The 21,383-nt window shown below is 43.7% G+C and overlaps 1 protein-coding gene across 5 annotated transcripts in view; it reads right to left on the reverse strand.

Annotated features, from left to right (window-relative positions):
• Window positions 1–21,383, reverse strand: part of PIP5K1B (phosphatidylinositol-4-phosphate 5-kinase type 1 beta) — a 393,421-nt gene that overhangs the window by 78,804 nt on the left and 293,234 nt on the right. For all 5 annotated transcript variants that reach the window (XM_051846326.2, XM_008256190.4, XM_017341676.3 and 2 more), the window contains 4 exons: window positions 7,119–7,330; window positions 5,395–5,478; window positions 5,198–5,246; window positions 2,294–2,378 (listed from right to left, as the gene is read on the reverse strand). In XM_051846326.2, coding sequence (XP_051702286.1) covers window positions 2,294–2,378; window positions 5,198–5,246; window positions 5,395–5,478; window positions 7,119–7,330 — 430 coding nt within the window. The remainder of the gene's footprint in view (window positions 1–2,293; window positions 2,379–5,197; window positions 5,247–5,394; window positions 5,479–7,118; window positions 7,331–21,383) is intronic.

Genomic DNA, 21,383 nt, shown 5'->3' on the forward strand with positions numbered 1-21,383 from the left:
TAGATGTGAATAAAAAAGGAGAAACTACATAGTTTCTTCTTCCAATACTGAAAAGAATGGGTAAATAAACTATATTATATATATATATACATATATAATTTTAATGCTGTATTGAAATTTTAAATGGTGTCTATAGAATATATAATTATATGATTATATGATTATATGGGGAACAATGTAAAATATAATCTTAAAAACAGAGAACAGATAATTGTACACCATTATACTACCAGGTTTTATTTGAAAGGCAGAGTGACACACACACACGAGAGAGACAGACAGAGAGAGATAGAGAAAGAGAGGGGGAGAGAGAGAGAGAGAGAGACAGAAAGAGACAGAGACAGAGAGGGAGACAGAGAGGGAGAGGGAGAGGGAGAGGGAGAGGGAGAGGGAGAGAGAGAGAAAGACAAAGATTTTCCATTTACTGGTTCACTCTCCAAATGCCCGCAATAGCTGGTGCTGGGCTGGGTTGGGCCAGGTACAAGCCATGGGCCGGGAGAACTCTACCCAGGTCTCCCACTCGGCCTGCGCCCCAAGTGCCTGAGCCATCCTCAGCCGCCTCCCATGGTCATGTTAGTGGGAAGCTGGCTCAGAAGCAGAGGCAGGACTCAATCCCAGGCACTCCAATATGGGATGTTTGAGTTCAAACAGGGCCCAATCCCTGCACTCCCATGCTCATCTTAGCTATATTTTAGATAGAAACATAAAACACAGAAATAAAGAATGGCAGGGGGGCTGGCGCCATGGCTCACTTGGTTAATCCTCCGCCTGCAGCACCAGCATCCCATATGGGCACCGGGTTCTAGTCCCGGCTGCCCCTCTTCCAGTCCAGCTTTCTGCTGTGGCCTGGGAAGGCAGTGAAGGATGGCCCGAGTGCTTGGGCCCCTGCATCCGCGTGGGAGACCAGGAGGAAGCACCTAGCTCCTGGCTTCGGATCGGTGTAGCTCCGGCCATAGTGGCCATTTGGGGGTGAACCAACAGATGGAAAACCTTTCTGTCTCTCTCTCACTGTCTAACTCTATCTGTCAAAGAAAAAAAAAAGAATGGCAGGAAGTATATTAAAATTTCAGTGGCAGATATCTCTGGATTATAATTTGAAGACATTTTCACTGCCTTCTTGACATTTTCTTATATTTTCCAATATTTTAACAATCAAAGCATTTTAGTCTCATTAACAGAAAACTCAAAATAATATTGTGAGAAAATCCGTCTTATATAAATATAAAATGTGAACAGTCTTCTTTTTTTTTTTTCTTGAGTATGGATAAATTATCACACTTTGGGCTATCATTGGACCACAGAAGAGCCAAGTGTTAAAATAATAATATATGTATAATAGAGTTCTGTTCTCCCTTTCACATAGTTAAAAAAATTACTATAAAATATCACATATCCAAGGTAGAAAACTAATTATCTATAAAAAGGAAAATAAGACTTCATGTAATACCCCAATTTGGAATAACTACTGCTAGCTTTGGGATTCCTTTGTTCTTCTTTTTCTGGTAACTCAAGATTTAAAGCTAGGGTACTGATTTGAGCTTTTTTTTTTTTCCTTTTTTTTTTTTTAGTGCAGGAGTTCACACCTACACATCTACCTCCAAGCACTGCCTTGGCAGCACAGCATCAATTTTTGGTATGCGTGTTTCATTCGTTTGTTTCTGAGTTTTTCTAATTCCCCTATGAATTCTTCTGTAATCCACTGGTACTATAAGAGTGTGTTAATTTTCATGTATCTGTGAATTTTCTATTTCTTACTGATTGATTCTATTGTGACCGGAAAAGATCTTCTGCATGATTTTAATATTTTTAAATTTATAGAGATACATTTTGTGGTCTAACATTCGGCTTATCCTGGAGAGTGTTCTATGAGAAAAGCCACTGTCAATAGTTTTACATTTCCCATTGGAACTCTGCTGGGCACCTATGGTGTACTGACCTATAACCACATTTGAAGAACAAAATGTAACTCTAACGTATCATTTGTATTGGTTGTATATTATTCCATTACTTGACTGTATCATAATATATTTATTAAATGCATGGTTGGATATGAGACAGCTTTTATTGTTTATTGACAGTTTTTATTTTATTTGTGTTTTCAGCACAAAACAGGCCTTCAGTGATTATGGATCCATAAATACCTGGACTGAGATACTGAGCCATAATAACTACTACGTGAGTACCACTATGGGGTAAGCAATAGCTCCAGGTCTTCCAATAAAAATCTCGCAAAGACACGTAACACGGTCGGTAACCAACTGCTCAAAGTAAAGCATTTTTAGAAGACTCTTACCTTGGATCTTCTTGAAAACCCTGGAGTTCATAAACTTAAGGAATCGGTCTGCATAAAAACTTGGTCTATGAACGGACACGGTGTCCTGAAAAGACAAAGGATCACAGGTTTGCCTCTTGGAGTGCGCATCCGGGCAGGTCAGAAGGAAGACGGGTACCGCTGGATCTCTGCCAGCCAATGATCGTAAGCAACAGAGGCCCCGAGTTAGCAAAAGCCAAGCTCTGGGTGCCGCGGGGCCCCACAGTCTGGGGCTGGCCAAAGAGGGGACAGATGATTCCAACAGAGGCTTGGCTGGAAGGAGCATTAAGGAGGCAGGAGAGAGACGGAGAAGAGACTCCTCTGTTCATCCAAGCAGCTGAGCCTTATCCACAACACTGCTCCAGGAGGGCTCCTAAGTTGTTTAAACGTATAGATAGCTAGCACTTCAAATGCCATCCAGAATGAAGGGCAAGTACAAACAATGGGGACACAAACAACACAACCCTAACACCACAGTGACATCTACATAAAAGATGTGTTCTGGCTTTATCTCTAAGCAATCAGGTGAGCAGAGAGTAGGAAGAGGCTGGGAGACCAGGCTAAGGGATGACTCTTGTTACATTGAATTAACTACTAATTACTTAGAGTTGGATTGGATTAAACTGTGAACTCTTGCCTTATGCTTGGCAGGTGTCCTTGGGACTGTACTATAAATCCAGGAAGGGGGATGGATGAAAGTGCCAATTTTTCATGTGTGTTTGGCAATCATCAAAACTGCAAATTTGTGGAAACAGTAAACTTACTTATTATACACAATCCTCCATTTTGAATCCAGGTTCATGGGCTCTAACAGGGAAATTTCTAAAAATGTAGGTTTAGAGACTGCAAAGTCTGCTGTAGGGTTCTAAGAAAATAATACACGTAGGACCAGTAGCCAGGTGGCCGGGCTCTGTGTCAGATGGGACCCTGCAGGGTGTGTGACGCTGGGGAAAGCCAGCAACCCCGGGCTTCCGTTTCTTCCTCTGTGAAGCAGTGCTGGGCGAGCTCCGTGGTCCCTCTAAGGTGGGATCGCCTACAGCTCTGGAATCCACATGTCATGAAGGACACGGCACGCAGGAGCCCTCTTAGGCTGTGTTCTAACTTTCCTCTAGACTTCCGGGGCGGGGGGTGGGGTGTGTGGATGTGACAGGAAATCTACCACTAGTTTAAGGTGTGCTCTTCTGAGAATCCCAGCAGCTTTTGCCTGAAGTGAGATTTTCCGTGTAGGGTGATTGGGAAGTATTGGTGGGATGCAGGGACTGAAGGCACTACACAGAAGGTCAAGACCCAGCCCCGGGGCCAAGACCAAAGTTACATTACCATTCTTTGTTCAAAAACACACTATTCAAGTAAGAGACACATTTGTAAAGAAACTAAGTCTTGAGTATTGCCTATAAGTTCACAGATACATAACAGCACTGAGATTTTCTTAAATTAAAAAAAAAGAGGAAAATATGTTTTAAACAGACCAAAGTAGGGCCCTTAGAAACACACAGCTAACACAAGATCAAGCTATTCAGAAGAGCAGTGTCTTCCGCTGGTGATGATCTGAAGCTCTCTTAGAAAGCAGGAGGCTTGGGGCATGGAGTTATGGAGTTGTGGAGCATCTGCTTCTGGCTGATAAAAATGTTCCAGAATTCACTGTGGTGATGGTTGCACAAAAGAATCGAGTGGAATGCAGACTTTAAATGAGTGACTTGTATGATTATGTGAACTGCATCTCAGTAGCCGATTTTTTAAAAAGTAAGTGAATGACACAGGGTGTTTATTCTCTCTGCCTTCTATGTGGGAAGTACTATGTCGTCCCTACCTTTCTTAGCAGGCAGGAAAAATGAAATTAACCCACCATGTTGACCTTCTCCTAAGGGAAATCTCTGATTTGAGCAAGGCTCAGGTTGATTCTTGGAAACAACCCGTGAAGCTGCTGTGGGACACAGCTCAGCCCTCTGCCTACGGAAGAGACATGACGCTCCTCTTTCACACCCACAGGTTCGGAGCAGTCTTCCAGAGAACCCAGACCGGGTGCGTTCTTTTCCCAGAAAGGACCAGAACAACATCTACCATTCATCCTGTGTCTGCTAACCTCTGAAAAGGAAATGTGCCACCAAGTCTTTGATCAATGTCATTTTTGGAAGTGCTACTTCAAATTATTGACAGACAGGCTTCGGGCAGGAAGTGTTCTGTCAGCAGCAGGACGCTGAAATCCAGTGTTGTGTGTGTGTGTGTGTGTAGACAGAAAAAGACTCCTTTTTGACAATCAACTTCTTCAGCAATGTCAACCAAGACACCTTCCCATCAATCAGCATGTGCAAATGTGTGCATAGAAGCCCATACCACGGATTTGCAGAGCCCACTGTCTCTGAGGTTCTTACTTGCTAGTCATGTGTTTGCACACTGACACGCGTCACTTGATTTCACCCTCCCATCAGGCGGGTACTGTGAGCAGCCCCTGCTATGGATGAGAAAGCCCAGGTGACCCAGCTCGTCCAGGGGCGAGTGCAGAGTTCCAGCCCTGGGCTGCCTCCATCAAAGTCAGGATCCAAACTTGTCCAGTCTGGTGGTGTGGGAACTTCATCTCAGCTGCCCTACTGATCTCCCCCATACCTAGGAACAAAGCTTCTTTTTTCTCTTCAGTCTCTCATAATCGGGTCTTTTAAGATTTCACATAGAAATGCATTGTTTTCCTGGCCTCTCCATACCCACTCAGCTGCCTGGCATCTGTCTGAACGGCCATTCAGATTTATGTTGTCTTTGTTCTTTGATTTCAACCAACCCACTAATCTAAGATCTTGAGTTTCTAAAGATCTTCATTTGCTCTCCTCTTCCAGTCTAGTGACTCAGATTTCTAGACACACTCTGCAGTCTCAAGGAACAGAAGCCACTCACCCCATCATACACGAGAGCTTTCCAGGAATGTTCTAGCTTCTTCATTAACCTAAACGTAAATAGAACAACAATGAGTGTGTGAAAATGTTCCCACTTAGTGAATTTTTAGATTCATTGTGAAATTAATCTTTTCCTTGATTAGAACAATTAATATTTCCTTGTAGAATAATTAAAGGCGATGCCCCAAAGTGTCCTACCTATATGATTGGAGAATGTCAATAATGCCCATAAACAAAAGCAGCTTTTCTCCCTTATGGCTTTTGGCTGGAATGCCTCCCATTCTGTTGACAGAGGAAGAAGAAAATATTTTATCATGTATGGGTTTTAAGAATAGAAAGCTAAACAGTCATTTCTAATAAACAGACTAAAAATAAAAACAGACCCTTAAGAATTTTTTGCCATCTTCCCTTTCATCCTCTTTCCTCCCCGTCCCTGCTTTGGCTTCAGTGAAAACTTCCCTGGGAATCCAGAATGATGTACCTCCTACACTGGAGAAGAGCATGGCTATCAGCTCTAAAGAGTAAATGGGAAGGATCCGGTGTAAAAATGATTCCTACTCTAGGGGCCAGCACTGTGGCAGAGCGGGCTAAACCTCTGCTGGCAACACTGGCATCCTGTATGGATACCAGTTCATGTCCTGGCTGCTCCTCTTCTGATCTGGCTCTCTGCTGGGAAGGCAGGAGGGGATGGCCCAAGTGCTTGGGCCCCTGCACCCACGTGGGAGACCCAGAAGAGGCTCCTGGCTCCTGGCTTCAGATCAGCCCATCTCTGGCCATTGCGGTCATTTGGGGAGTGAACCAATGAATGGAAGATCTTTCTCTCTCTTTTAAATAAATTTTTAAAAACTTAAGAAAAATTATTCCTACTTTAAATCTATGAACAAGAATTTTTAGAACATTATACAATATTGCTTTTTAAAAATGTAACACTTTTTCTAATCAAAACCACAGTATATTTTGTGAGAATTTTAAATAAAATACACAGGGCACAAAAGAAAAAAAAATCCATCCTTGGGATGCATAATGTGTGGTATACCTTTCTGGTATCTATGTGTGGGATCTATTCATCTACAAAGGGGATGATTTATCATGCTTCATAATCTGAATTTTTCATTGGCTAAATATTGAACACTTCATCAAATTCAATGCTAATATGATTTTTAATAGCTGCCTAGTACTTCACCATATCGATATAGAATAATTTGTTCAACTGGTTATTGGATAGTCAGATGGATTTGCAAGCAAGTATTAAAAAAAGGTTTAATATGCATCAATTTCCTTCATAGCAGTGAAATACGCCTGCCATTTAGTCATTGCTGGAGAATCTGAGGAGCCTTGGAAAATGATCTTTCAGTCTCTTTGCTTAGCTAGCACACTCTCCTGACAGTCAACCATTTCAGTAACTGCGTTTGGCTGTAATTGTTTCCGTTAGTTAACACGCACTTTATATATGCAAATAAATCCCGCAGTTCCATCTACATCTGGCAGAGGCGAGAGACCACATCTGCCAGGGTGCAGGACTAGAACAGAATCAATCCCCTTATGCAGATAAAAAGCTCTGAATTGCATCATTCCCGCCTTGGACTTGCTTCAATACACGCTTATTCAAATTCAAAGTTTATTCCCTCCCTGTGGTGGGTACCCTGAATACACAGTAAATGGGCATTAAAAGCATCTTCGGCCACTGTTAAAAAATGGAGTCATTTGAAAAAAAGAAACCACGTGGGATAAAGAGGAATAATAACTCAGGAATGATACCCATCTAGTCATCCACAAAGGAAGAGAAATGAAGGCCCGCTTAACCCATTTTAGCACCATATGGGAATCTATTCCCAGAGTGCCACCCCAGGGGGACAAGATGCCAGTCACTGCCCAGTGGCGTGGGCTGTCACCAGAAGGGGTGGCTGTGTGGCTGCACTTACGTGTCTGGGTTCTCTGTGATGATGCCATCTCCAGACTTCCCTGGACCCTGGATGGATTCCATGGCTGTCGAGTAGAGGACCTTCTGCATGCCGGGCCGCTTAGCATCCGGCACGTTTTGTGCGGTCTCCTCTTCTTTCTCTTTAAGGCAATGGTCCAAGATGTGGATCCCCAGCAAAAGGCTATAGTCCATGATCTTGAAGCTCTCCAGCACCTGAGAAACAGCAGCAGGAGGCCAGTCAACCCAAATGCTCTGTAACCCAGGGGCCCAGAATCAAGAGCTCTGGAGCTGCAGACACAGCTCCTGCATCGGGCCCAGGCGTGGCTGATAGAGGAAAAATACGAAAAATCAAAATAAAACACTTGAGGTTATTACCAGGCCACACACATGACGGATGATCACATGGCTGCAAGAGGAGGCGTTTATGCAAGTCCAAAGCAAGCACATCTTTACTCAATGGATCACGACCATCTCACTAGCAACATTTATTCACTATTCTCCACGGGCCAGGGGCTGAGTGGCTGACTTGGATTTAATCCTCACAATAACCCCTCGACTTAGGTGCTGGTGCTGTGTTTTTTACAGAGGAATAAAGTAATTTGTTCAACAGCGCAGCACATGTAAGTGACAGGGACCCAAGTGATCAACTATGGCGTCCACACTGTTCAGCACTGAACTCACAGTGTCCACAGGCTTGTAGCCTCCTCGGGATGAAGACCCAGCGGCAGAGTCTGTTTCTGCCTGGATTCTGTCCTCAAAATCGTGATCTTGCTGGGGTTCTGGGGTCACTTTTTCAAAGCCTATCTTTCAAAGGTGCCAATCAGTTCCCTACAGCAAGTCTTTTAAAATACACGATCTCAGAAAAGAACAGTACTTAATACTTAATGAGCCACTCAGCAGACAGTGGGGAAGCGAGGGGATTAAAAATAGTTGGCTACGGCCAGACAAAGGAGACAGCAGCTCCTAAAGGAAGATGACAGGAGCCAAGGCCTGGGCGAGAGTCCATCCCAGTGGCCTCAGCGTCCAGGTGGGAGATACACACCAGGACCCCTCTTAGGTGAAGGAAGAATGTTCAAGAACAAAGCCTGAAAACTGGGTGCTTTCCTCTACTGATAGTTATTTTTCTACTAATTTGTATGATTCTTCCCTACAATGGACTTTTAAAAAAAGGTGCTTATTAATCTATATTGTCTCCTGATTTTAATGAACTATTTTATTTGAGAGGCAGAGAGACAAGTGAAGAGCGAGAGAGACAGAGAAAGCTCCAATCTGTCGGGTCATTCTTCAACTGCTGGCAATAGCCAGGCCTGGGTCAGGCTGAAGGCTGGAGCTTTGAACTCAGTCCTGGTCTTTCACTTGGGTGGCAGGGATCCAACTACTTGAGCCATCACCTGTTGCCTCTCAGGGCTCACATTAGCAGGAAGCTGGAAATGGAAGCAGAGCTAGAACTTGAACCCAGGCACCTTGATATGGGACACAGTTGTCCCAAATGATGTCTTAACCACTGCGCCAAACACTGTCTCCTAAGTGGACTTAATATTTTGCATTTCTCACACAAATCTGCCCAGGAAATCACAATAGCCCAGAAAGTAAGATGACCCTGACTGGCAGAACAGGTACCTCTGAACTAAGGTGACAACCAGTCCCCAGACCCTGGTTCAGAAATGGCTTGGAAGAGTGCAATCTTTAGACAATTGTTTAAGCAGGGATCAAACACCCACAACTTCTTAGGCTTCTCATTCTCCCTCAGATCAACCGCTTTGTGATCACATATTTATAATGTACTAAAGAGGGATCGGGCCCACGGTCTCAAATACACATGGATGCCACTTCATGTATGTCCTCTGATAGAAGACTTTGTGAACTTCAGACTTCGTAGCTTCAAAACACACTGTCATCCCCAGGTCTTTCTTGGGCATCTTTGCCATCAATGAGAAGTGAGCTGCAAATGGGTATCAATTATTCCAGAATGTTCAATTCCCCTCCCCATCTTTGGATACCCTGAGTTACTGTCAGGAAGGAGGCAGGGAAGAGCTGGTGTAGATCCTTATTCTTTAAGATAGTAAGGCTCAGGCCCAGTAATTTTCAAACCCAAGTGATGTGAGAGTAGTCTGGTAACATGTGGCCAACCTCCCTCAACCAAGGAGGAGGTCCTACCAAGACGAGGAGGAGGACAGGTGTTTGGGGCACTGGTTAAGTGTCCCATATCAGAGTGCTTGTTTCAAGTCCCTGCTACTCTGCTTCTAATCCAGCTTCTTGCTAATGTGTACCCTAAGAGATTAGCAGACTGGATCCTGGCTGTTTCAGGCACTTGGGAACCAATGGACAGAAGATCTCTTCCCATTTGTCTGTCTCCCTTACGATTTCTCTGCCTTTCAAATAAAATGAAAAAAAAAAAAAAAAAGTTAAAAGACTGGAAGAGGAAGGGAGGGGTGACAGGTAACAGCCCTTACCGCTGTCATTTCCCATAGCTGTTTCTCTAGGGAGGGGTATCAACGCCTCACCCCACCACAGAATAGCACAGACCATGGAAGACAACAGCACTATTTTGTGTTAGGGGCTCCCAGAACGCAGACCCTCACAACACTCGTGGATACTGGGTGCTTTCTTCACACAGAAACAGGCAAGAGGAGGGTCTTAGTTGTCTGTGATTCTGGATCCCACGGAAATGGTGGCTTAGGAGCAGCACCCATCCCGACAGCTTTCTCAGCTCTTCCATCACAATCAGCATCAGCGCAAGCCTCCACTCCCACTCCTCAGGGAGACTTTGCTGGAGGGAACAAAGGCCCGGTGCTGCAGCCGGGGCGGGTACAGCACTTCCCCGTGCCTCAGCTTCCTCATCTGTAAAGGATGCCAGTACCAGCACTTGTTGTATAGGAGTCTGTGAAACAAATCCCGCGCTGCAGGCAAGCTACTGGGAAAAGCTTCCGGTATAAAATAACCCATCCAGCAAATGCTACATACTATCACCGTAATTATAACACACAGGGACTCATGCTGACCCTACTGTGAGAGACTCCAGGCTCCAGCTTCAAGTAAGCAACAAAAATCCACCAAGAAGTCTCCCCCAACCCCATATCAAGAACCCTCAAAACAAAACAAAAGCCTGTTGTTTGTAGCCTGCTCACTAGTGTCATTTTGGCAAGTTCTGATTCCATTAAAAGCTCTGGGTGTGTGAGTTCCTGATGATATCACCTGCTTGGCTGACAATACGGCGATTCTGGCCAAAGGGCTATAGAATGACTGTGCTATAACCTGGATGTGGGAACAGCCCATTTACAACTGGAAAAAAAAAATCCTTGTGCCCTGCACAGCCCAAAGCACCAATTTGTAAACGTTTCCTTCAAAGCAGAGAACTGGTCTCAAAAGCAAGATTTTTTTTTTCTTTTTAAAGATTTATTTATTTAAAAGTCAGAGTTACACACAGAGAGGAGGCGGGGTGAGGGGAGAGGGAGGGAGGGAGGGAGGGAGGTCTTCCATCTTCTGGTTCACTCTCCAATTGGCCGCAACAGCTGGAACTGCACCGATCCGAAGCCAGAAGCCAGGATTTTCTTCTGGGTCTCCCATGTGGGTGCAGAGGCCCAAGGACTTGGCCATCTTCTGTTGCTTTCCCAGGCCATAGCAAAGAGTTGGATTGGAAGTGGAGCAGCTGGGATTCGAACTGGCACCCATATGGGATGCTGGCACTGCAGGCGGAGGATTAACCTACTGTACCACAGCGCCGGCCCCAAAAGCAAGTTCTAATCATACTCCAGCAATGTTGGGAGTGCTCCTGACATGCATCAAGAAACCACTGGCTTGAGTTCAGAGGAGTAAAGATTTAAAGGCATTCCTGACACCATCATATTTATTTCATTTTCCTCTACAAAGCATACAGAAATTAATCCTTCTTGGGAAATAGTTTTAAGAAGGCTGGTGCTGAGGCACAGTGGGTTAAGCCACTGCCTGAGATGCTGGCATCCCAAATGCGTGCAGGTTCAAGTCCCTACTGCTCTACTTCCAACCCAGTTCCCTGCTAGTATACCTGAGAAAAACAGTGGAAGATGGGCCCCTGCATGCACGTGGGAGACCCAGAAGAAGCTCCTGGCTCCTGGCTTCAGCCTGGCCAAACCCTGACCATTGCAGCCATTTGGGTAGTGAATCAGTAGATGGAGATTTCTGTCTGTCTGTCGTCTGTCTCTCTCTGTAATTCTGCCTTTCAAATAGATAAACACTTTAAAAAAAAAAAGCTTTAAGTATTTATTTGAGACAGATTCTTCTTATCTACCAGCTCATTCCCTTAATGCCTGCAACAGCTAGGGCTAGGCTGAGCTCAAAGTGGGAGCTGGAAACCTCCTCAAAGTCTCTCACACAGGTGGCGGGGGGCCACGTGCTGAAGCCATCCCCTGCTGCCTCTCCAGGTGCATCTTGGCAGGAAGCAGGAGTGGAGAGCAGGGGCGAGGCTCCAACTCAGGCACTCCAATATAGGATGTGGACATCCCAAGCATTATCTTGATCACTTCGCCAAATGCCCACCCTTCAACCTGAGCTGTTTGGATTATACTCCCATTCTCTTGTACTGACGATGGACAGGCCACAGAGATCCTGTGTATTTCACAGGTGACATGAAGGCAGGCTGGGGTTCAACTCTAACTACTGGACAAGCATCCTGGTGCTTTAGGTGCTGACATGTTTGACCTGGTTTATTTTTTTTAAAAAAAGAAGAAATTTTAAGATGGAATTAACTTAAAAAAAAAAAGCAATAGGAAACTTTAAAGAGATTCATTTTCTCTGTCCTCTTAAATTAGATCATCAGCATCCTGGAAGAATGCTGAAGTGTCCCCAGGAGAACCACACTCCTACTTCCAGAGTGAAAGGCTTAAAAATAAGTCCTGTTCCCACGGTGCAAAACATTTGCCACTAAGTTTTTGTGGCCAGACAAAATCACCATCCACCAAAAAAAAAATTAAGGAAGAAAAAGATAAATATACACACATATATTTTAAATTCAATTTAAAAACTTCCATAATGAAAAATTCTGGGAACAGATTTCAGTCACATGTTTTTAAGATCTGCATCAATTAGGAACAAAATAGTGCTGTTATTCACATCCTCCCAGTCCTTTCATTAAAGGAATTGATAAAAGTGCCAAAAAATTTTTGCATGCATGAGCTTTCAGGGGTAGCTAAAACAACAGCTCCTTCTGACCCTTCTGCAACATGAGAGGCACCAGTGGGGCCGTTCTGTCCTCCAGACACACGTCTACTTCCAGAACACCTGCCTGACCTCTCTGTTGTTGGTACATTCAGTACTTGCGCTTTTGCGACTTGAAACCCGGGTTATGATGCAAATACAGGTGCTCTTCCACCTAGTTTTGCAGGATTGTACCTCCCCATTTACAAAGAAAAAAGCAGGAGTGATTCACAGAACTGTGTAAAACTGATAACTTGGAATACTGCAGTGTTTGTTATTCCCAAAGTCAGATTTTTGTCCCCTTCACCATTAAGGACTATTTTAAGTCAACTGCAACACTAGAATGTAGGAAAAACAAAGTCAACGTCAAAGCAGCTGCTAGGAGGCATGATCCAAAACCACTGGTGAATCAGGTTCTCATGGCTGGGACGCATGAGGAACGTCCCCAGTTCCTGCAGATTCGGGCTCCGAGTGAGGCAGATATTCACACTCAGCACGAAGGTACTGCTATCCTCCCTCTGTGCTGCCCTCCGCATCAACAGGCTGGGAAACCTTTTCCTTTTACATCTTCAATACCCCACTCCTTAGGCCATGAAAACTGTCACCTTCGAGGCCAGCCCCAGCCAGAGTGGCTGCACACAGCCCAAGACTGGTCCAGAGCCAGGTGCCTTGCTTTGACTCGTAACTCCCCCTTCTGTCCTTGGGCAAAGTATCTAACCTTTCTGAGTTTCTTATCCTCGCCTGGAAAACAGAGATAAGAGGGATTTCTACTAACAGAGTGGCTATGAAGAATAACTGGGCTAATCCATGTCAAGTCCTAGGCACACAGAAAGCACCTGCAGAATCCCCCTTCCCCTAAGCCACTGTGCCCTGCCTCCTCTTGGTTCCTGGTCTTGCTATTTGTCTTTCCTCCTAAAACCTACAGGCATTTATGAGAGTTCTCTCTTCACCACTTTTCTTTCTCTGCCTTTGCATGGCAACATTCATTGACTGTCCTGTTGGAAAAAAAAAGTTTGAGCATCTAGTTTGTGCCAGGCACTGCTGGGCTGGATCTTCTGGGGGCAAACAGAGCCGTGCTGAAGCCTAAACTCCAACATCACCCCAGAGCAGTTCTCTCTCCTCAACTCTCTGTTTCATTTAAAATCAGCCTAATGTGGGTTGCGGGCTCCAGGGCTCCTCTTGCTGGCATTAGGCTGCCCAGCCCTGGTGCTGCGCCGGGCAGAACCTCCCTCCTCTGTAACGTCTTCATTTCTATTACCCTCTCCCCTCTTGGAAGCTTTCCCGCTTGCTTGCCAAGCTCTCGTCACACCCCCACTCAAAGCCTCCAGTCTGTTGGTGCCAAGGCTTCAGTGTAACATTGGAGGCCCCAGGCTATGTCTTCCTATTCTTTAAGCGCAGTCTAAGACACCTCCCAGGCTAGCCCAATTCCTTAATAATCTCTAGTCCAATTGCAGTCAAACTCCAATTCCTTAATTACCTCTCAGCATGTGCTGTGAGCCCTGGTGTTTAGGCTCATGTTGTTTCTTTCAGAAGATCCTGTCTGCTCAAATATGACCGTTGTTAGTGTCCTCTCTGAAAACTCAAGTGTATGACCAGTGTCCCTCTGTGGTGTAAAACCCAGCCCCAGGTCCTGTCTCTGTCCTTCTTATATGCACACAAGACCATTCAGCTCAACAAAGTCTTATTGTGCACTTCCTGCTGTGTGCTGAGCAAGGTAGGAATGCCACCTGTTACACAGACTTCCACATTCATAAGTGAGTGAAAACCAAAATACCAGCAAGGAGAGTCAAGTGTAATACAACAGTGCCTTACATCTTAAGTATAAAAACTCAGTGCTTGGCGCTGGCATTGAGGTGCAGAGGGTTAAAGGCTCAGCCTCAAGTGTTGGCATCCCATATTGGCACTGGTTCGAGTCCTGGCTGCTCCACTTCCAATCCAGTTCCCTGCTTGAGAAAGCAGCAGTGGACGGCCCAGGTCCTTGCGCCCTGCACCTACATGGGAGACCTGGAAGAAATTCCTGGTTCCTGATCAGCTCATCTCTGGCCATTGCAGCCATTTGGGGAATGAACCAGAAGATGGAAGACTTCACTCTCTCTCTAATTCTTTCAAATAAATCTTAATAAAAAAAATCTTGGGCATCAAGGTCACAATGCCTGTTAAGTTTTCAGCCCTGAAAATATTTACTGTGATTATGTACTCCATGTTGTCAGAAAAACAGAGTCCACAGTGTTTTCAATCGCACCCACCCCACAGATATTTTATATACACTGTGTCAAGGGCAGAAATCAAGCTGATATATACAGAGATTCTTTCATTTCTGTTTAGTGGGACACAGTTACATGGCAGATAGAAGGCACGTCTGTTTTGCCATACACGAGGCTGAACCACAAGTTTCGTACTTCTCATTAGGAAACTTTTGCAAGGATAGCACGTGACAGGCTGTGTCAACAGCAGACTCTTCAGTCCCTCCAGGAATGCTGTGTGCTGGCCCACGGACAGGACACATCTTGTCCCTAAGTCGGAACACAGCTGCTGAGCTTTCCTGGTCTCTGATAGGAATGTCAGGTTAAGTTAGCAACAGATTCAGAAACAATGATCATCAGATGCATCCAAAGTAGCTGTGAAAAAGCGTCTCAAACTAAGCTTGAGGTGTGGCAGCCAGCACAGAAGCTCCAGAGAACAGTAAAGACAAATCCACCGCCTGCAAATGATGCCTGATGCAGAATGCAGACAGATGACAGTGCTAGCAGGGAGAGAGATGCTGAATCCCTGGGTCCTATGCAAGCAAGCTTTAAGTTATTTTTAATTTTTTCTTTTCTGTTTTTTTTTTTTTTATATATTTATTTATTTGAAAGGCAGAGTTACAGGGAGAGAGGAAAGAGAGAGAGACAAAGAAATTTTACATCTGCTGATCCCAATAGCCAGGGCTGTGCCAGACCAAACCCAGGAGCCAGGAACTTCTTTCAGGTCTCCCACATGGGTAGCAGTAGCCCAACACTTGAGTCCTCTTTCACTGCTTTTCCCAGGCCATTAGCAGGGAGTTGGATGGGAAGTGGAGCAGCCGGGAATCGAACTGGCATCCATATGGGTGCTGGTGTCATAGGTGGTGGCTTAACCTGCTATGCCATGATGCTGGCCTCCAAGCAAGCTTTCTAATAACCTCCCCGTCACAGGTCTCTTATGACAATTAACCCACTCAAATGAATATATTATTGGGCATCTACTATATGCCAGGCATTCTCTTGTTTAAAAGTTCCCGGAGAATTCTAATATATGATAAAATTTGAATATCATTTTATAAACCTTAATGAATGAATGGATCTAGTCAGTGTGATTATCAAAAGTTTAGATCTTCACATCACAGAAAGAAAGACATTCTGACATTCTGGGCCTCACGATGGGAGAGGGCACCAGGAGGAAGTCAGACCTTAACCAGACCAAATCCCCAGATCCAACAACCAATTTAATAAAAGAAGTGGAAGAGAGGGGGAAATGTTACACAAAACCATGGATGTAGTCAGCAAAATCCAGACTCTGGGATAATTAACAAAATTTTTTCAATAACTACTTCCAAATGAAAACATAAGATGTACAAGGAGAAGGAAGACGTTGACTTTATTTAAATCCCAACCCAAATGAAAAGAAGTTGCATCTGAATTAGAAATTGGAACACTATTTGATTATCAGTAAGTATTATTAATATTTTAAATGTATTACAGTGGTCTTATAGGTTCTTTTAGGGAGTCCTTAGCTTTTAGGGATCCCTACTACAAAACGAAGAAAATAATGTGATGTCTAGTGGTGCTTCAAATTACGGGTGGTGGGGGGGAAGGCAGGGAAGGAAGATGAGATTTGCTAAGAATTAAAAACTGGGGAAGATGGGGACAGGTGGATTCACTGTAAATCCTGTCCAGTTCCGTATATGAGATTTAATGCTAAATACAGGGCTGGAAATGCTTAGGTGAAATGTGTTTTTGTGCCTCTTGAGAGTTAACTCACCATTCCCTCTGCGGCTGATGGGCTAGAGAAGGCACGGATCAAAAGAAAATCCAGTATACTGGGAACGTCACTCAAAGTATTCAAAGCAAGAGGCTTACTGTGATCTATACCCACCTGACCTGATAATTCTTTGAAGGAAGAGCTAAAGAACAACCACATTAACAAAACGTGGAACTGACAGGGACATGTATCGAGAACCTGAGTCATTTCGGTGACTCATCTATATGTGAGTATCTCAAAAAGTTCATGGAAAAGAGAACTGGGAGGTAAAAAGTAGTATCTGGGGGGTAACAAATTATATAATACATGTCTATGGGGGGGGGTCTTCAAAAAGTTTAGGAGAATGTGCATTATGAAAAAAACTACACATGAGTTTCAAAACCATTGTGAACCAAAATAAGCTCATTTTTTTCAATTTATATTCATTTTTTAAAAAGATTTTATTTATTTGAGAGGTAGAGTTACAGACAATGAGAAGGACAGACAGAGAGAAAGGTCTTCCTTACGTTGGTTCACTTCCCAAATGTCTGCAACGGCTGGAGCTATGCTGATCCGAAGCCAGGAGCCAGGTGCTTCCTCCAGGTCTCCCATGCAGGTACAGGGGTCCAAAGACTTGGGCCATATTCCACTGCTTTCCCAGGCCATAGCAGAGAGCTGGATCAGAAGTGGGGCAGCAGGCCGGCACCGCGGCTCACTAGGCTAATCCTCCACCTTGCGGCGCCAGCACACCGGGTTCTAGTCCCGGTCAGGGCGCCGGATTCTGTCCTGGTTGCCCCTCTTGCAGGCCAGCTCTCTGCGATGGCCTGGGAGTGCAGTAGAGGATGGCCCAAGTACTTGGGCCCTGCACCCCATGGGAGACCAGGAGAAGCACCTGGCTCCTGCCACCGGATCAGCGCGGTGTGCTGGCCGCAGTGCGCCAGCCGCGGTGGCCATTGGAGGGTGAACCAACGGCAAAAGGAAAACCTTTCTCTCTGTCTCTCTCTCTCACTGTCCACTCTGCCTGCCAAAAAAAAAAAAAAAAAAAAAAAAAAAAAAAAAAAAAAGAAGTGGGGCAGCCGGACTTGAACCAGCGCACATAAGGGAGGCCAGAGCCACAGGTGGAGGATCAACCTACTGCACCACGGCACCGGCCCCATAAGATCATCTTTTAATTCCTTTTTCTATGAACTTTTTGAAGGACTCTCATAGAACACTGAGTAGCCCTTGAACAGGGAGGTAGTGATTCGTGAAAGACATTTGCGTTAATATACGAAAAGTCAAAATGTTGTCTGTTCAGCAGACATTCCCAGAAACATGAATCCAAGGGTGTGTCTTTCCTCATGAGTTGTCACCGCTCACAGAGGTGAGCTCCAGCATCACCTGTACGTCCAACCAGTTAGAACCCAATGCTGCCTTTTTAATTGAAGTTCTTCAATGGTGCTCCAAGTGCACTTTGCTAATGTAATACAGAGGAAATACCGCTGTGACAAGACGAGCGGTCCTGGCTAGCACAGCAGAGTGAATAAACAGTACATCCTTAGCCTCGTTATGACAATACGTGTTTTTTACAGTGTCTAATGTAGTGCTTCAGAACTCTGGACTATGCTGGATTAACCTGCGCCAAGGCTGTTCTGTTCACATTGTGAGCTCAAAATGATAGAATTACACTTTATACCATTAGAAGTAGCCATCCATCATTTTAAAAGATTTTGTATCCACATATATTTATTTGTTCATCAACTTCCTATACTGAATGGATTTTAGAATTTTATTCTTTTTTTGGTTCCTATGAATAAAGAGGTCTTAATTAGTTATTTTTAAAGCATTTTAAAGGTAACAACTTATGTTAAAATGCCAAGTCCTTCTGACTTTGTATCTTCTAGTTGGCTTCACTGTGACTGATTCACTTCACTGCACTTAATGGATGGATGGCCCCGAGCTGGCATCCCATGTCAGGTTCAAGTCCCATCTGCTCCAGTTCCGACCAAGCTTTCTGCTATTATGCACTACAGGAGGCACCAAAATGATGGTTCAAGTACTTGGGTCTCTTCCTCCTTTGTGGGAGACCTGGACTGAATTCTGGGCTCCTGGCTTCGGCGTGATCCAGCCTTGGCTATTGGAAGCATTTGGGGATTGAACCAGCAAATGGAAGATTGATCTCTCTCTGCCTTTTAAATAAAAATAATTAAGTAAAAAAAGAAAAAGAATGTCCTATAAAACTAAACTAACTTTACCCTTTGAAAGTGTTCCCAGCAACCTTAAGGTCGTGTCTGACAGATACACCATGAGCTGTGCAACAAATGTGCCACAATGCCTATTTCCGAATCATTTTCTGTGCAACATTTTCCTAGGCACTAGAAACAAGCAAATACTTTTCAAGTTTCTGCAGCTCAGCCCCTCACTAGATTCTGGAAGTACTTCCCAGGCTGCGGGTTTGCTGCCTTGTATCTCCTCGTGTTTGAGCATTGACAATACTGCTCCACTTCACACCATGATGCAGGTGATGGGCTTCCAATGACCTCTGCCACCAGATCCACACAGGCCAACCTCAGGGCTTTTCCAGATACACCTTCAAAGCCAGAGCCGCTCCCATCAGACCCTGCAGCCACATCCCCTTCCTGCTCCAGCTCTCCTCTTGGTCTTCCCAGGATCCCCCAGGAGGGAGGAAGATATGTTCTATGGGGTCATTTCCTTCCCTTCCCTCAAACACCTTGTGAGTCTTCCTATTCGGATTCTACACTGACTGCATCTCGACACCTCAAGCCATCTACAAAATCGAAGACTGGCAGCTTCTCTTCACACCAAAGCAGAAAACCCTAACATACTAGATGCAGTTGCCACTCTACTCCATAAGCCCGAAGACTTTGCTTCCATTAACTTCACTTGCTGCAGATTTAAAGTGCTGGGTGTCAGGTTTCTTAAAATGAAAACAGCAGCAAGAAACTTGGGAAATCTTGTGGTCCTCTCTTCCTCGGGCAATATTTCTTTCAGGATGACAAGAAGAAGGAATGTCCTTCCCAGGGTTTGAGGATGTTATTTTTCAATCTCCTGTTTCCATTCTTTACACAGACATTTTTATAATACCTCATTTAGTTTGAAGCAAAGGTTAAAACAACAACAACATCATCAACTCCAGGCTTGATCATCCTGCCGTTTCTGTTGTTAATGGGAATCTTCAGAAGCTGTTCACACAGGATTCAGTGTCACACGTCAAGTCCCTGAGGTCCTTGGCCAGCAGAGTTCAACAACAACCAGCCCCTCTGTAGCCATCACATTTCTTAGGAAGAAGCCCGGCTTCTCATTTAATGGGATTTCATGTGCACACATGTTGGGAACTGTTGGCAGGTGTCAATGGGTCAGCTTATGCTTTTCATTAAATTTTAAAATTAAGTGTATATTACTCTCAACTGCATCTGAATCCAGAATTATCCCCCCAAAAGAAGCTTTTATTTTTTAAAAAAAGAAAGGATTTGTAAGTGTTAAAAAAAGTAGAAGTCCCTGCATATTTGAGAATCTCCTCATTTCTGTTCTCACAAGGAAATCTGGCTTGGCTAGGTGTGTCCAGGGTAATTTTTTCTCAGAAGAGCAAGAAGAAGAGGTTGTTCCACTATTTCCCAGGAATGCTTAAGATGCCTTCCAACTCGAACAAGTTTTGATTCTATGAGTTGGCTTCATGTATTTGTTTACCAACTTTAGCTTTATGTTTACATTGCTGCATTATCAAAATATTAGATAAAGCAAAACTCATAATTTAAAACAATATAGCAAACCAAATCTGTCAAGGAACTTGAGTATTTGCAAGACATCTTTAGTAAGACAGTAAATTAATCTGCATCTTCTTTTGTAGGTAATCTTAGAGGGATGGAGTTGATGGTGTCCCTACACCTTTCTCACGTTTTGGTCAAAGTCTGAAAATGAAACCTATTTCCTTATTAATAAAAGGGTAGTGCTTACATTTAAGCATTGTCACCACTAATGGATGGACATTTTTTTTTCCTATTTGGTTAGAGGTAGTTTTTCTTCCCTACTGATAAGTGAGACAGTAACCAAAATCAAAAGAAAAAAAAAATGTCTAAGCAAAATGCAAGAAAGTTAATACTAAACAAAATTACAGCCAAAGGATAAGCACTAACCACAATGCTAAGTTAAGTTTTATATAAAAGAACCCATATTGTAACCCATGCAAACATGCCCATAGCTGATAGGACTCTGATCTATAAACGGAAAGAGCCTGCTATATTAAGGAAGATCCCTGTCTGTGTAGGAAGAAGTTTCAGTATTCTTAAGAATGGTTCCATTAAATTCTGAGAGCCCATTAATATTTATGGCAACAGTCATTTGTGTGAGAAGAGAAAATTGGTTTCACACTACTTAAAAATTAATAACTTTGCTGCTCAACAAAAAAAATGGTAATAAGTGTAAAATAAGTCCCTTAGGTCATTAATCATCAAGACTGGTACTACTTGAAGGATTAAGAAATATCTGAACTGTCAACATAAGTTCTCACTCATATACTTTGTCTCCGTGGCACTTCCCAGAGTTACCAATAAATATTACAGGATGCACTAATTTATCAAATTAACTAAGTGATATGGGGCTCCAGATTTTTCATAGATGTCAGAGAAGAAACAATCATTATAAATCAAAGATGAATACAAAAACAATTCCTAATTGTTCTTCCAAAATTAATACATAAATTTTCTATTCAAAAGAGCTTTTATTACAGTCACATCGCATGCATGGAGTATGCAGCAAGTCAAGTGCTGCAGAGGCATGGAGGGATAAGAATCGAGCTTCGTTTGGCCTTTGAGATGTTTACAGTCTAGCTGGGGACACGACACAAACGCAGTGCTTCAGCGAATTCATGGACAATTTTATGCTGGTGTGGAAAAACACCTAAAGCTATATATTTGAAAGGGCTTCAGAAAAAAATCATGGAAAATGTGCATTAGGAAAAATCATGCACTGGTTTTTCTTTGCAACAAAACAAGCTTATATTTTAATTTGATTCTTCCAGACTCTCTGAAATACCCTCATATACCTAAAGGAGATAGTAGTCAGTGTTAAGTAAAATAAATGATTGAAATGTAAATATACTGGCTGAGCCCCGGCTCAA

Source organism: Oryctolagus cuniculus, chromosome 1 (assembly GCF_964237555.1).
Source record: "Oryctolagus cuniculus chromosome 1, mOryCun1.1, whole genome shotgun sequence".
Classification (NCBI taxonomy): domain Eukaryota; kingdom Metazoa; phylum Chordata; class Mammalia; order Lagomorpha; family Leporidae; genus Oryctolagus; species Oryctolagus cuniculus.